We start from the raw sequence: 15,057 nt of genomic DNA, 5'->3' as shown, positions 1-15,057 counted from the left end.
GTCCTAATTAGGCGACGACCAGCACATGAACTGTTGTGCTGTACTGCTTACTTTTACTGCTTTATAAAGTGCCCCTTCCCGCACCCAAAACCAGTCGTCTGTTGATGAGAGTCTTAAACAAGGACTGGTGGATGTTGTCCTGCTCCACTTCACAGACGCTGAGTGAAAGCAAAATTTTAGAATGACGGGACACTCATTTATGACACTTTATTCACCAGGAAGAACAGCTTGTTCCGTGTCATATGTCATTACGCTATTTTTACTTCACTGCACATGTGCAGTACTTTCCAGTTTCAGTTTTCAATCCGATCAAGTGTTTACATGTCCTCTTGCTCGGATTACAAAAGGAATAAACCACCCCTTACAATCCGATCGAAATTTTAATCGGATCTGGCCAATTCAATCCGATTGACGTGGTTACATGTGACTTTTTTATTCCGATTGTGCTTCTAGTCCTATTACGATCGGATTATTAGGGTCCATGTAAACGCAGCTAGTGATGTGAGGCGGGATTATCCGTTTGCCTAACCAATGGCAGACAGGGGAGAGTTTAAGAATAATTATTTTTGCCATTCTGTTTCAGTGACTTCAGATTTACACAAAGTCTGTCAGATTGCTAGATGAGTTAGTGCCCAAGTTTTGCAACAAGAAAAATAAACCATGCTTATGAATGATAACTTGAATGAAAAAGTAGAATTGGACAGGCTACTAGTGCTGGGCGGTATACCGGTTCATGCCGAATACCGGTGTTTATTTTTGTTATGATATTAATTTTTTAAAATACCGCAATACACTTCGGAACGCGACACTGTTTGAAAGGGGTCCCTTTTCACTGTTGCACTATGGTGAGGGAACAGCTGTATGTGTTCATGATAGTAAAATAGGGCATTCTAAGTCAATATACTGCAGTATTTCCTCTCTCAATCAGTAGAAAATATGGTTAACACCCGGTCAGGCATGAAAAAAAAAATACTGTCATGTACCGTGAAACCGGTATAATTTTGAAAAATACCGTGATATAAATTTTTGGTCATACCGCCCAGCACTACAGGCTACAATTCAAATATTCACTAAATACCTTTCCCAGATTTCTTTTTCTTTTTTTTAATGAAAACCACATGGGTAGGGCTCAATAGCAACCCTGACCTACTGATTAAAAAAAGAAATAAACGGAACATCAGACACCCAAGTTCAATCTGTCTTCCTACTCAAGTTTGCAATTAAGGGTAAATTCTCATAATAATGAAATACAAATTTGGCAAACTGAAGTAGGAAATAGGATTACAGAAAGTTTACAAGTAAGATATACTGACTTCTCCACAGAGTTGCGAGGAGAGAGCTGTTTAGGTGCTGCTTTCCTGCGCTGTTGGGCCTCCTCCAGTAGCTGCTCTCCCTGAGGGAAAATCCCCTCCATCAGATCCATGGTGGTCTTCAGCTTACTCTGGTCTAAAATGTCCACTAGGGACTTGTCCATGTCAATTATGTCTCTAGCCAGCTCCTTTCTTTTCTCGTCATCATCTGACTGCGAGGGATGTGAAGACACTCCGTTGCTGCTTTGATCTGATGAAGGGGCCGTCTGCAGGCCATGTAACGCATAAGATACTGGGTTCATGTTGGTTTGTGGACCCTGGTCTTTCAGAGGACCCATATCTGCTTCTCTCAGACCAGGCCCCTGGTCCTTTTGCCTGGTGTAAGTACAGAACAGAGAGTATGACTGATCCGGGTTCCCCAAACTCTGAAGAGGAGTTACTCCAGGTCCTTGAGAGCTGACAGGGGTCTCGCTGGGTAGGTCGAGATATTGTCGACTTTCTTTTTCAGTGTCACTCTCGGAGTGAACAATCTTAATGGGAACTTTCTTCACTGACGTGTTCTCATCTTTAACCCTATCCATCCTGGTAAAAAACAACAACAACAACAACAATGAAAATAGAAATATTATTCTGGTGAATTAAAGAAATGGAACATAAGGAAAACTGGGAAACTAGGCAAAATAATAAACACAATAAGGGCAGGCAAAACCATTTTCATGGGTATAATCTTTGTGGAAAAACATGAAACTTGATCTTTTACTTCAGGCTAGTAGGCTTTGCATACAGGAAAATGTCAGCTCCTGTGACCAAATCCATGCATATATTTAATAATCATACAACTATATCACTGAAACACTCCTGTGTCCAGTTCAAAACCTTGGTTTTCTCCAAGCTTTTGATGGCTACAAACTGTAAGAATGCTAAAAAGTTCCCATATTCCAGCAAAAACAAAGCCCCAGAAATTATATTCTTCAACAGTCTTTAGTTGAGGCTGGGGAGGTATCCCTCTTATGACTGATCTGAAGAACTGCAGTACACATGGGCAATCTGCAGCAAGGACACATATGAATAAGCCCCTTGTATGTGCATGAATACAATAAAGAGACCGTCAGAGAAGCACTGTCATTAAATTACTGGGCTGTACGGAGAGTTTCCAGTGATGGTTTTAAGGAGCCCAACTGTGGTTTGCCAGTGGAAATCTCCCTGAATTCCAGCACAGACCTGAAAGAATTCCTGAACGGAGGAATTTAACTCTAAATAAAGAAAGTCTTACCTTCCAGGAGCTTCATCCTGTATGGAGACAGAGACTGGGGGCTTGTCAGTCAGCCTCTGGGGAGCAAACTGGGGCGAGGGTGAACGCTGCCCCTCCATGGTGGGCTGGGTCGGGCCAGCGGTTTGTTGGGTGGGCAGGACAGCTGGAGGGGGAGGAGGTGGAAAGGGAGGAGGCACAAGCTCTTCTTGTAGCTCCTCCTCCCTGGTTGGCCCTTTGCTGTGCTCTGAACCCTTCCAGGGAACAGAGACTGAAAGAGGGGCGGAGATTTGATTGTTGATAGGAGAAAGTGAGGCCAAGACTCCTCCTTGTGATCCAGGCTGGACTTCCTGAAATTTGCTAAGAGGAGGAGGTGTGCCCTCAGGGCATTTGTACTTCTCCAGATGGGGCAAGAGAACAGAGATCTTGTTTTTGGAGAGGGCTGAAGGTTCACTGCGAGTGCTATGGTCAGAGAAATGCAGTGCAGTTTTATGATGACTGGATGGAGGATCTAAAGCCTTTTTCTCCAGGTCTTCAGTCAAAGCCAAAGGAGGTGCTTCTGGTTTCTCCTTGCATACGAGTTCACTGTATCCTTTTTCATGTAACCTAAGAAAACAAAGGAGAAATGCTTTGAAGTAAAATTCTCAATCCACCAATGCACGCAACCAATGAAGATTTATCAAAGGCCCAGACTCTGAATTTATTTTGTCCTTTTTGGTGCACAAAGGCTCACTGTGTTCAGCGTAAATCGATAGGCAGGCAGACATTTCTCCCACATTTCACCATCTCTCCATGGTAACTCCCAGGCTGGCTGTCATACCCAGCATATTTCTGTTCCCACAAGCCTGTCATGCTGTGGAGAATGAATGATCTTTCCCCTGCAGCAACTGGCAAGGAGAACGCATTTCCCTTCTTAATCTCGATTGTTTCCATTTATGTTTTACTCTCTTCCTTGTCTACTCAGATTTATGGAGGCCAGGGAGGGATAAGGAGGCTATTGTGTGAATATTTTATAGAAAATTGCTTGGGAAAGAGAAAATTCACTAATATTACAACAACCTATGAAAGTAACTTTTAGTAAGATATAAAAAATTTTTTTCAGGCTTTCACCTATTACAGATGTCTATTAGAGATGGGTGGTCTGACGGTATATATTTATACCATGCGACATTAGAAATGTGTCAACTGATAGAGACTCTACTGTACAATTATTTTAGTGATGCCTCCCACAGTCAATATGTGCAAATGAATTATACCAATTTAAAAATCTACTGAACTGCACAGAAAGACACAGGATACTGAATTACCTGCTGGATGTATAGAACCAGTGGCTGTGCTCCAAAGAAAGAGACATAAAGAGATTAAAGAAGCGTAAAGAAAAGCAAATAAGTAGTGAGTAGCTGTAGAATGGATAGTCGTTATACTAGTTAAAAGTTTGTGGTCTGTAAGATTTTTTAAAATGTTTTGAAAGGAAGTGTCTTATGCTCACCTAGGCTTTATTTATTCAATCAAAAATACAGTATAACAGTAATACTGTAACACACACATATACAGTGGGTACGGAAAGTATTCAGACCCCCTTAAATTTTTCACTCTTTGTTATATTGCAGCCATTTGCTAAAATCATTTAAGTTAATTTTTTTTCCTCATTAATGTACACACAGCACCCCATATTGACAGAAAAACACAGAATTGTTGACATCTTTGCAGATTTATTAAAAAAGAAAAACTGAAAAATGCTCAGTATTTAGTAGAAGCACCCTCTTGATCTAATACAGCCATGAGTCTTTTTGGGAAAGACGCAACAAGTTTTTCACACCTGGATTTGGGAATCCTCTGCCATTCCTCCTTGCAGATCCTCTCCAGTTCTATCAGGTTGGATGGTAAACGTTGGTGGACAGCCATTTTTAGGTCTCTCCAGAGATGCTCAATTGGGTTTAAGTCAGGGCTCTGGCTGGGCCATTCAAGAACAGTCACAGAGTCGTTGTGAAGCCACTCCTTCGTTATTTTAGCTGTGTGCTTAGGGTCATTGTCTTGTTGGAAGGTATATATATATATATATATATATATATATATATATAAACTTCAAATGACAATTTTCCATTTTATTTTAAAATGTAATTTATTCCTGTGATGGCAAAGCTGAATTTACAGTAGCCATTACTCCAGTCTTGAGTGTCTCCTGATTCAGAAATCACTGTAATATGCTAATTTAGTGCTTAAGAAACATTTCGTATTATCAATGTTGAAAACAGTTGTGCTGCTCAATATTTTTGTGAATATATGAATATAAATATCAATTTAACGCATCCTTGCTGATTTAAAATATTAATTTTGAAAAGTAAAAAAATCAATGTTATCAATGTTATATGATACATGCTTTCATTGCAGAAGTCATTAGTATAGCATGCATGCATGGGTAACATTCAAGTAGGATGCAGGTTCTTTCTGATACTATAGTGTCTAACACATGCATTTGATCTCAACATGAACTGGCATGCAGAACGTCTCCGCTATAATACCATGTAAGCTTTTGTCCACAACACCCCACCTATAATCAAACATCAGTCTCTTGCCAACTTCCCTTGTTCGATAAAGTTCATATGACAAAACATCTACCAGTACCAGTCAAATGTCTAATGGAGAGACATACCAAACATCTCTCCACGTGGATAAGCAACTCTATATTTTCATAGTTTACTAAGCATTTTACATGCAAACACTGACCTGCATTCACCAATTAAGTAAAAACAGAATGAAGCCAAGAAAAGTATCAACTGATAACTAAAAACTAAGAAAACACCTCTTACGATGAATCTTACAGACTCAGGATGACTCAAACTTCACCAGAAAGACTTCAAACTGAAAAGTCCATAATCCAGGTACTCATGCTGCTGCTGTCCATATGAAGTCCATAATCCAGGTACTCATGCTGCTGTCCATATAAAGTTGCTATAAAACAACTAAATAGCAATCCTTGCATTAAATATGAAACTTGACTGTATGAGACGCAGCGCTCACCTCTGATGATTGGGAGTTCTCATCTCAGCGACAGGTGCTTCCTGTAGCCCTGAACATATGTAGTCTCACCTGGGTGGGGCTAAAATGCTTGTAGCTCAATTTAAATGTTTCCAACTGGATTTAGTCCACACTAGCTGTACTTATAAAAGTCAAGAGTTGCAAAGAGGTTTTCTAACATTAGAAGTCTCTGTCAATATCACTTACTGAAGTGAAGAATCCTTTCAGCTAGGACATTAGATATTTATAATTGAGTTGTGCATGTTTGCACGCAAGTAAAATGACTGGGTGGGAGACAGGACATTTAAACAACGATTTCTAAGAAATCGCATAGCGCTATGAAGTGAAGATGCAGGTCTATGGTATAATTCATAGTTGCTCTCTACAGCACCTTAATTACAAGCAAGAATCAAGACAAAACCTTTCATAGGGGGCAATTTACAAGGCTTTAGATGATGAATGTTTGGCGATAACATGCTTATTCAAGTTTGCCACTCCTTACGTCTACACATAGAAGTCTAAGAGAATGACCCAGGAAAGCCAAGGATGATAATTTTATAAAAATGAAAATGTTAGATAAATATTAAGATAAATTAAGATAAACAGGTAGGTCATATGTTACACACACAACTGGGAGCTGTTTGTGACACTGGAAAATGATCTTGTCGCTGTTGTTTTGAAAGAAAGAGTCAAATTAGTGGCAATGTAAACTAACTGAAACTTTAATTTGCATCTCAAACATTGAGAGTACATATTCAATTTGATCTGAATCACACTATTGGAGCCCCACCCAAGAAGTTTGCATGTAAATGGAATAACATCCCAGCCGTCAATCCCTTATCCTTACACTGCATCTTCAAAAGACACAGTTTCTTTCATTTTGTGTTTTCTAGATTATAAATTAAAGAAGTGAGAGGTAAAGTAAGTCAGGATCAATTTAACATGTTTCACAGGCTAGACATGAAAAGACATGATTTCAAAACTTGCTAAGGTAACTGGAGGTCATTTCATGCCCAGTGAACCATACTATCAGGATGCAAGTTCTCCAACAGTAGAACTGTAAGAAAGTAGAACGCTACTTTCTTTCTGTGCCAGTTTGATACATTATTCAAGCACAAAATATACAAACAAGCCTTCTATTCTTCATCCAGAAGGTTTTAAAATTCAGAATGTTCAGCATTATAAATTTGATTAAGCATTGAAGTTTCTCCATAGCACGAGTACAGGGCTTCCATTTATGATTCTTTCAGGGTAAAATGCAATACCTACTAGATTACACGCACATGCAGAGTAAAACTTGAATTAAATCCCATCTTTGCAAAGTTTTACAACTTTAAAATATTGAAATGGGGCAAAATCCTTAAAAAAAAGCCCTTTACAGAAGTAGGAAGAGCAAAAATTTAATTTAGGTTGCTATTTTACTCTCTGGCCTTATTATGAATGGACTTATTGGACACTTCTTACGTCATACTCACATGCCTACACCTCAAAACCATCTCGTTGAAACAAAGCCCAGTCAGTGAGGATAGCAGTGCTGTCACAGCTGGGCTAAATCCCAAGGCTGCAAGGACCATAAAGAGTCTACTGTTTGTCTTTGACCCAACAAGGGCTGACTGATGGCCCAGCTGTGGATTTCTGTATGCAACAAGTTCAAGATCAGAGCCATTAGCACTGGAATAGTTTCACTGACACACCGACAGAGTCTCAGCCAGGACTGTCGGCACTGGTATCATTTCCATTACAAAGGGAAGAGTTGTCTGATTTAGTTTCAAACATGCCCAGGAGTATCATGATAATCATAACAAAAATAAATTACTTTAAAAGTGCAGAGTGATATTCAATAAGCACATTAAAATTATGTATTATCTTTTTACTCTTTAAAACAACTTGCAAGGCAATGGAAAAATAGCAATACAGCACTCACCTTGTACTATTCTTATCCTGTTCGCAGAGATTTGTCTCAGGTTTGGAATAGTCAGCTGACTTCTTTTCTTGAACTGGAAGTTTCTGGGAGGAATATAATACATTTAAACTTAACTTCCTCATTCAGGTATTAATATATCTCAACTACTGTTAACTTCGGCTAGTTTGAGACTATGGTTTTTTGTAATTATGGTCTTATTCGGTTGACATGATTGTGTGATCTTACTTGCAACTTTCCTGGGTCTGAGGGTGTGACTTTTTGTACTTAGTTTAATGTTTGACTAAGTTCTGGCCTTTATATTGCTATCATTGCTATTCACTGGGGATATACAGTATATGAGACTCAAGTCACTTTTGATTTATGATGGTTTCTAAATAAAAACAGTACATGTTTTGAAAACAGTTTACACCAATTAGAACCATAACAATGAAATTAAATCACTGAAAACTGAGAAACTTCATTAAATATGAAATAACCAACCTGCCCATAGAAGTCAGCAGAAGGGGAGGATCTAGATCTTTCATGCACACAGGTGGGTTTACTCTGTCTCTCATTCCCTGTATCAAGGATGTTATCAGCGGAGTGATATCGTCCAGATACTCTTGGTTCGGCTGCTTTCCTTTGGATGTTCCATTTGGCCTCATACTCCGCAAAGGTGCCAAGTCGCTGTTGTTCTAGCATGGCTTGTCGGTTCACCGAGTGAGGGCCATCCTGACCTTCGTTAAGGTGGTGTTCTATGGGGGTTGAGCTTTCACTGTTACTTTGCCCTGCTGTGTCACTCCTTGCAGAATAATGCATGCCTCCAGACTTGGACAGTCTGGTGTCTTCAGATATCTGCAGGTTTTGCTTTGGCATAGGCTTAGGGAAAGCTGGTTTCCCCGCTGCCTCAAATAATCTGTGCCGATTTTCTAAGGGTGCAGCATTATCAGGCACACTGGAGCGCTCATTAGCTCCTACTTCATGAATTTTATCTGGCTCAGAAAAAGACCGAACTTTCTTTTCTGCAGAAAACCGTTTGCGGCTACCAATGCGAAGCACCTGTTTACTCCCTGAGGTGGGTTTGCTAGGTGGGACCTCTGAGACACCTGGAAGCAGAGGTGTGTCTTTCCGAGTGGGACCCTCAGTACCTGGATGCTCAAACAAGACTGGCTCAAGGTCTTTTCTCCTAAAGGATGTAGCCTGGAGGACTCTGGCCTGGGCTTCTTTCAGATGGTCTTTATAAGAGCTGGAAAAGCAGCCATCCGAGGAGGGAGAAGAAGTTCCAGTGGTCTTCCAGACAGCAGGATCTTCCACAGCTTCAACCGGACTTTCTAAAGTGGCTGCGCTTCGACTCTTTTGAAGCTGGGCCCTCCTCATCTGGATCTCGTTGCGCAAGGTGGTGGCAAATCGGTCACTTCGTCTTGCCTGTTTGCCACTCTGACTGTCAAGGGCTTCCTGTTGTGCACTTCCACTGTTGATCTCCTCTTGACAGTCCTCCATGTCATTGTGCTCTTGGGCCAGAGAATAAAGCATAGGTGTTTTCTGGGGACATATCTTTGACTCACTTTTAGTTGGAAAGGGTTGTTGTGAGTACTCTTTAAGATGGAGATGAACAGCACTTCTCCTGTGCTCGGGTTTCTTACTGGGGGGATAACTACCAGAATGCTCATCTGAGCTAGACACATGGTGTTGCTTTTGGCTCATCATTCTGCGATGATAAATGTCAATTTGTTTGAAGGAGGCATTATTGTCTTTATGATCTGTATCAAGGTGCTGTGACTGAGGTGGGAAATAGCGGTCTTTTGCTCCTCCTTGTGAACCTATGGACATCCTGTCCCGTCCACTGTGTGACATTTCCAAGACTGAAGAAGCTTTAGAGTCATCAACTCTCACTAAAGAAGCCTGGGACATTCCCTGAGCGATATGATGAGCGGTAACTCCAACGTGACTGGACAGTGATGCAGCTGGCCTTCTAGTTTGATTGTGGCTATTGAGTTGCATGTGGTTGTTTGTGGACAGCTCCTGCATACTGCTAAAGTAGCCACTGAATGGAGGTTTCAGTGCTGGTATTGTCCTAGTTTGAGCGTGGAAAGTGCCCTCATCGCTGTACTGCCGTGGATGGTATGGAACATGGGCATAGGATTGATGTCTATCTCTGACATCTGTCGTTGATAGGGAGTATGTCTTGTCTGATGACATATGGTGTGGATACTGATGATGGGCATCGGATGAAATGTAGGGATTTGAGGAATCATTTTTGGATGGCAGGTTATAATCGCGTCGACCCTCAAGACCTGTCTCGTTGACTTGGTGAGACCTTTGCATGCTTTCATGAGTTTCTCCTGCCTTTTGCAATGCTTTTACCTGAGGCTTTAACTGGGCGTGAACACCAAGGCCCTCAGAGGAGCCTGTGATCAAACCCTTCTCATGTACCTTGGTAGCTGCAAAACTATCACTGCGTGTCGGTGGAGTGGGAGGTGGAGTGGAGGATACCATGTTTTTCTTCATATCTGGGACATGCCAGACAGGTCCAATACTAACTCTTCCAGAGCTTGAATGCCGAGTGCCTGGCTGTTCTTCAGCTTTTGGGATCTCATGGCTAACTGAATTTGAGAGATGCTGCAAGTATCCAAGCCTCTCATCTTGTCGTACCCCATCGCTTAGGCTTTGGCTATGTCTGCCATTGCTGTGCCTGCCACTTGAGTCCCACTGATTAATTTTGTACAGCATGTTCTCAGTGGAAGCAGCGTTAATTTTGGACAGTGTGTAATCTGGGGTTCCTGAGCTTGTAGAAAAGGAGCTGTATGCAGAGTCTCGTTTACCACCACCCAAATGTTCAGTGCTGTTATTATTGGACTTGCTTGGGGAAAGACGGCCAGGTGGACAGGGATGAGAGCTATGCTCTAGGCTGTCCATACTACCCAAAGAGCTGAACTGATCGGATTCTCTCCGTAGATTTGTTTGCTCCCAGCCGGCTGAGAGTTCAGAGGAGAATGAACTAAGAAAAACAAACATTTAAAGAGTGTTTAGGCTGTATGAACAAATGCAACTGCAGTAAGCCATATGAAAAGCTTCTGCCATTCAATATATATTCGAAAATGAAAAATAGAGTCCTTCATTCCTAAATCTTTACTGAAAGAAGCAATATAGACAGAAACAAATTATTTTCTGTCTCTCCAATTACCTTGCATCATTTCTTGTTCGCCAGACTGGTGAGGGTGTGGACTGGTTTTTGGCTTCTGAATGGCTCTCGTTGAACTTGGTGGCATGCCAGGAGTGAGGTCTGCTCATAGGTTCATTTCTCCTGTGGGCAGCAAACGGGAAAGAGAGAAGGATAGAGAAAGAGGTAGAGCAGAGGAGGAAAGATTAGAAAACAAGGCAATAAAATGTTGTTTTGTGAAAAGCTGCAAAACGAATGGCAAACACAAATCACCAAGCAGCACTACAACAATTCTGAAGGATAGGAGAGTGTCAAAACACGGTAGATGATTATGGAAGTAGTGTAATGATCATGGCATGAGATAGAGAAGCAGCCTGTGAGCATGCCAATCTTGCAGTCATTCACTATCAACACAGAGTTTTTCAACCGTCAAGCACTAACAAAGGCAAAGCCTAACAAAAACCTACAAACACCAAGTTAAATATCTGTAAACCACAAGTCCACACTCTCAACACTCATATAACAGCAACATACCCTTTAAATCGGTTCTTTCTGGGATGCATGAAGTGAAATAAACATAATATATAATTGTTACTGAAAGTGCCACAACAATTAAACAGAGCCTCTTAAAAGAAGTCACATACATTATCCTTATGACATTATCAGCAGTTCAGTCCATATATATATATATATATATATATATATATATTAGACATGACTGATGCAACCTATACTTAAAACAATGAACGATTGAACAAGGTTCCCACACCTTCCAATAAATTTCCAAACTGGATAAGGATTTATAAAATGATTTTATTGAGACCGCACTCATACAGAGCAATTTCTAGCAAATAAATATTTTAGAAAAATTTTCTATTATTTTTTCAATTCATTCTGAATTAAAAAATAATGCCTAGAAATCACAATTTTAAAATTCCCTAATATTTAGTTTTTCATGATTGTGGGAACCTTGATTAAGAAATGTAGAGGATATGCAGGGTGGAAAACTAATAGATGGAAATTTGAACTTCTGATGGATGATATCACAAGGCCATGGAGGGAATATGATTGTAGATCATTATGACTTGACTGGGTGGTACAGGATTAGAAGTGGGTTTTCTTGTGGATACATTGATACCATACCTCATGGAACTTCGCAAAATCTTCGTGAGAAAGCTCCGGGCCATATGCACGTCGCTCTCTGATGGCATTTTCTGTGCTACAATATCCACCATTTTCATCTTCCTGAAGGGAGTTAAAAGGGGGAGGGACACATATAGTCGGAATCTATGAGTTCAATAAAGTTTGACAGGGACTCTAGTGCTGAATTCCAAATGGAGACATGAAAAGCCATCTCTGTGATGGGGAAAATACAGACATACTAGCATGGGCCACAACACTGTCTGTAATTAGTCAAGCATTATATGCAAGAACACAAACACAAATATAGCCTTGCGTAAAAAACATAACCAATTCAGACAAAACAACCACAAAATGTTATACTTAAGACGTTATACTGTATGAAAAATACACTGGAAAAACACAGACAGTCTACATAAATGAAACCTGTGTTTTTAATGGCTATGCCTAGTTCAGAAGCACATGCACGCAAAGACTTTAGCCATAAGTCCATTCAGAAAGACATCAGTGCCAGCACTGAGGCAGGATTTATAAAGGACAAAATCTTAAAACTAAACAAAACAGTAGTCTCTCTCTCCTCATGCCTATAACATACTGACCAGAGATCTGCAACTTACAAACGCTTAGTGTGAATAGTGGACATAGGGAGACATCTTGTGGTTGAGGTTTAACACTACCACTACATGTGACAAAATTTATGCCACAAAAAAAGTGAGAAAAAGTTAAAAAGTTAAATATTTCAAACTCTTTCTAGGATCTGTAGATGTCATGTTTTAAGACTGCCTGCCACTTCTTTTACATCAACGAGTTTAGCACGAAACATTCCTCAGCATGTTGCCCAACATATCCCCAAACTAAAGAGTCCACCCACACCTGACCTGTGACCTTTACGTTTTGAGAGTCAAAACATTCCTGCCGTTTCGGAAATTCAGTCGTTTGGTTTAGTGATAGAATTGTAAAAACAGAAATCCATCTCCTTGAATTTCCAACAGTCTAAAACCCAAGCTTGTGCAACTCTCCATGAGACCGAAGGGGTTAGAACAACAGTCAAAGACATGCAGTGCTACTCCATTAGACCATGAGGTCAAGTGCCAATCACCCTCTAGCCAGTAAACAGTAATAGACATTCTTTGAAATACTTGGAAAATAAAAACTATGCTAACCCAAATATCCTTGACTCCAAAACATTTGCTTAAACCACCTTTGGCTACCCAAGCTGATGTTGTCTAAAACAAGATGTACATGTAACGTCCTTGTCCCAGGTTTAAAAGATGGCGGAAGAGATTAAACAGCAAATTATGGACAAAGTGGCCCAAAAGACACCCTTTGCTTTCGCTCAATGCTGCTCTCTTTTCCTGTGTAAAATTTTCAAGTGTGTATGTGCTCGCCACACATGGTGCTAGCTATTCAGATGCTAATGACATTCTCTCCATTAGACGTATTGTCAGGGCTACAGCTGGTCTAGCGCAGATATGCCAGTGGTCCGAATCAGTGGCGCCCAGGCGGAAAGTCCCCCACCAAAGTTTTCAGAACAAGGCATGTTCAAAAACAAACAAATCACTTCTGGAAAGACAACAACCTATTCCAAAGCCTGATGCAAATAATTCAGCTTGGGTAAAGAGTTAACATCCAAATCTTATTCACAGGATGATCCAACATGAAAAAAAAGTGTTCCAAAGACACCTACATGAATGATTAGCAAGCTTTTGAAAGGGAAAAAAGCTACTGTTTACTAATATAAGTGTTAGGATCTGATGCAGTGTTTGAAAACCATCAAAGGTTGATTTTGGTTTGCCAAGATAAATGCAACAGGTTTCATGAGGTCAAATTAACATACTATCTACTCGTTTACACATGGCCCGAGTCGTCTGAGGGGCAAGCTGCACCAAAGCTTAGATGTCACAAACAGTAAAGTAAGACAAGACTAAACAGATGCCAAGATAAAAGCAAAGGAACAACAACAGGTGTGAGACAAAGACAGTAGACGAAAACAGACAGCAAAACGTAAACTTTTAAACTCACCAAACAATCCCTCAAGCAAGAAAGTTTGCCAAATAGGTCCCTAAAAGAGCAGACCTGAGACGCTTTGATGGATGAAATGGTACTGAGAGTCCGGGTTTGCTCCAGTGGACTCCCCAGGCAGCGCATTCCACATTCACATCAAAGACAGGCCAGGACAAAGGGCCCTCCATAGACGGCCAGTCCCGGACCGCAGCGTGAGTCTTTTCAACCATCCACTTCTTCCATATGAAAGACTACAGAAAAAGGTAGCCTTGAGGAGCCCCATGTAGAGAGCTGATCATACGAGCCATAGCACATACACTCTCATATCGACTTCCAATGCCTGTGTGACTGTTGCAGTCAGGGCAGATCTCTACAGGGATTATGGTGATTTTACCCTGGGAAGGAAGGGGGGAGGGAATGAGGAGGGGGCTGTTGTCAAAGCCAGTCTCCTTGAAGCAATCTAGCAACTTCTGTTTCCCTATTGGCTCAGGGATTGTATGCTAATGAGCAGTCGAGAGGGCCAAATGTTCTCACTGAACCCCTCTTGTGCAGCGGTCCTCTGTTTCTTCTATTACTATGGCAACAGGTTGATTTTTGCAGTCTTAAGCGCACTGGTTTGTGAAGTGGAGCGAAACCAAAGAAAAAATAATAATAGAATTACATTTTAAAAGAAAAAGTAGTTTTATTTTAAAACATGATCAGATGAGAAAAACATTTATTTCCATAAACTGATCAATCCAACACTGAATATTCAGTAGTGGCTCTGGACTACACAACACCAGAGTTTACTATTGAGGCGCCCTACTCACTGACGGCACTAGACGTCACCATGACCACTGACCTCAAGCCATAACCCTCCCAACCCCCGAAACGGATCATGTGACAAGTAGATCACTCCAGGTCTGACAAAAGCCATCTGGGTAAAACAAGTTTAGAGATCTCAAATAATCAACCTGTTCGCTTTGTAAACCAGATCTCTCAAGAGTGAAGCTTGGCTGTGATCAGAGCTTGACCTACAAAGTTCCGTGCTTAATTAAAGGGTTAGTTCACCCAAAAATAAAAATTAGGCTGCGTTTTACTCACCCCCGATGCATCCTAGGTGTATATGACTTTCTTCTTTCAGACAAATACAGTCGGAGTTATATTAAAAATTGTCTTTGATCTTTCAAGCTCTATCGTTGCACTCAGCGGGTGTTGCATTACTTCTGTCCGAAAGACGTGAAATAAAAAGCACCTTTCCATAAAAAAAAAGTGTCTCACACGGCTCCGGGGG

General features: G+C 40.8%; 1 protein-coding gene across 9 annotated transcripts in view; it reads right to left on the bottom strand.

Moving 5' to 3' along the window:
* shroom2a (shroom family member 2a) overlaps nucleotides 1–15,057 on the bottom strand; it is a 77,359-nt gene that overhangs the window by 6,431 nt on the left and 55,871 nt on the right. For 3 of the 9 annotated variants that reach the window (XM_016550772.1, XM_016550806.1, XM_016550793.1), the window contains 6 exons: nucleotides 10,665–10,784; nucleotides 7,982–10,478; nucleotides 7,502–7,584; nucleotides 3,867–3,890; nucleotides 2,584–3,165; nucleotides 1,314–1,892 (listed from right to left, as the gene is read on the bottom strand). In XM_016550772.1, coding sequence (XP_016406258.1) covers nucleotides 1,314–1,892; nucleotides 2,584–3,165; nucleotides 3,867–3,890; nucleotides 7,502–7,584; nucleotides 7,982–10,478; nucleotides 10,665–10,784 — 3,885 coding nt within the window. Of the gene's footprint in view, nucleotides 1–1,313; nucleotides 1,893–2,583; nucleotides 3,166–3,866; nucleotides 3,891–7,501; nucleotides 7,585–7,981; nucleotides 10,479–10,664; nucleotides 10,785–11,174; nucleotides 11,193–11,783; nucleotides 11,886–13,802; nucleotides 14,102–15,057 lie in introns of those variants that run through there. The other 6 variants (XM_016550744.1, XM_016550778.1, XM_016550786.1 and 3 more) reach the window with 5 other exon arrangements.

This window comes from Sinocyclocheilus rhinocerous, unplaced genomic scaffold (genome assembly GCF_001515625.1).
Source record: "Sinocyclocheilus rhinocerous isolate Xijiao unplaced genomic scaffold, SAMN03320098_v1.1 scaffold1182, whole genome shotgun sequence".
NCBI classification, from domain to species: Eukaryota; Metazoa; Chordata; class Actinopteri; order Cypriniformes; family Cyprinidae; genus Sinocyclocheilus; species Sinocyclocheilus rhinocerous.
This window is presented reverse-complemented; position numbering and strand designations above follow the sequence as displayed.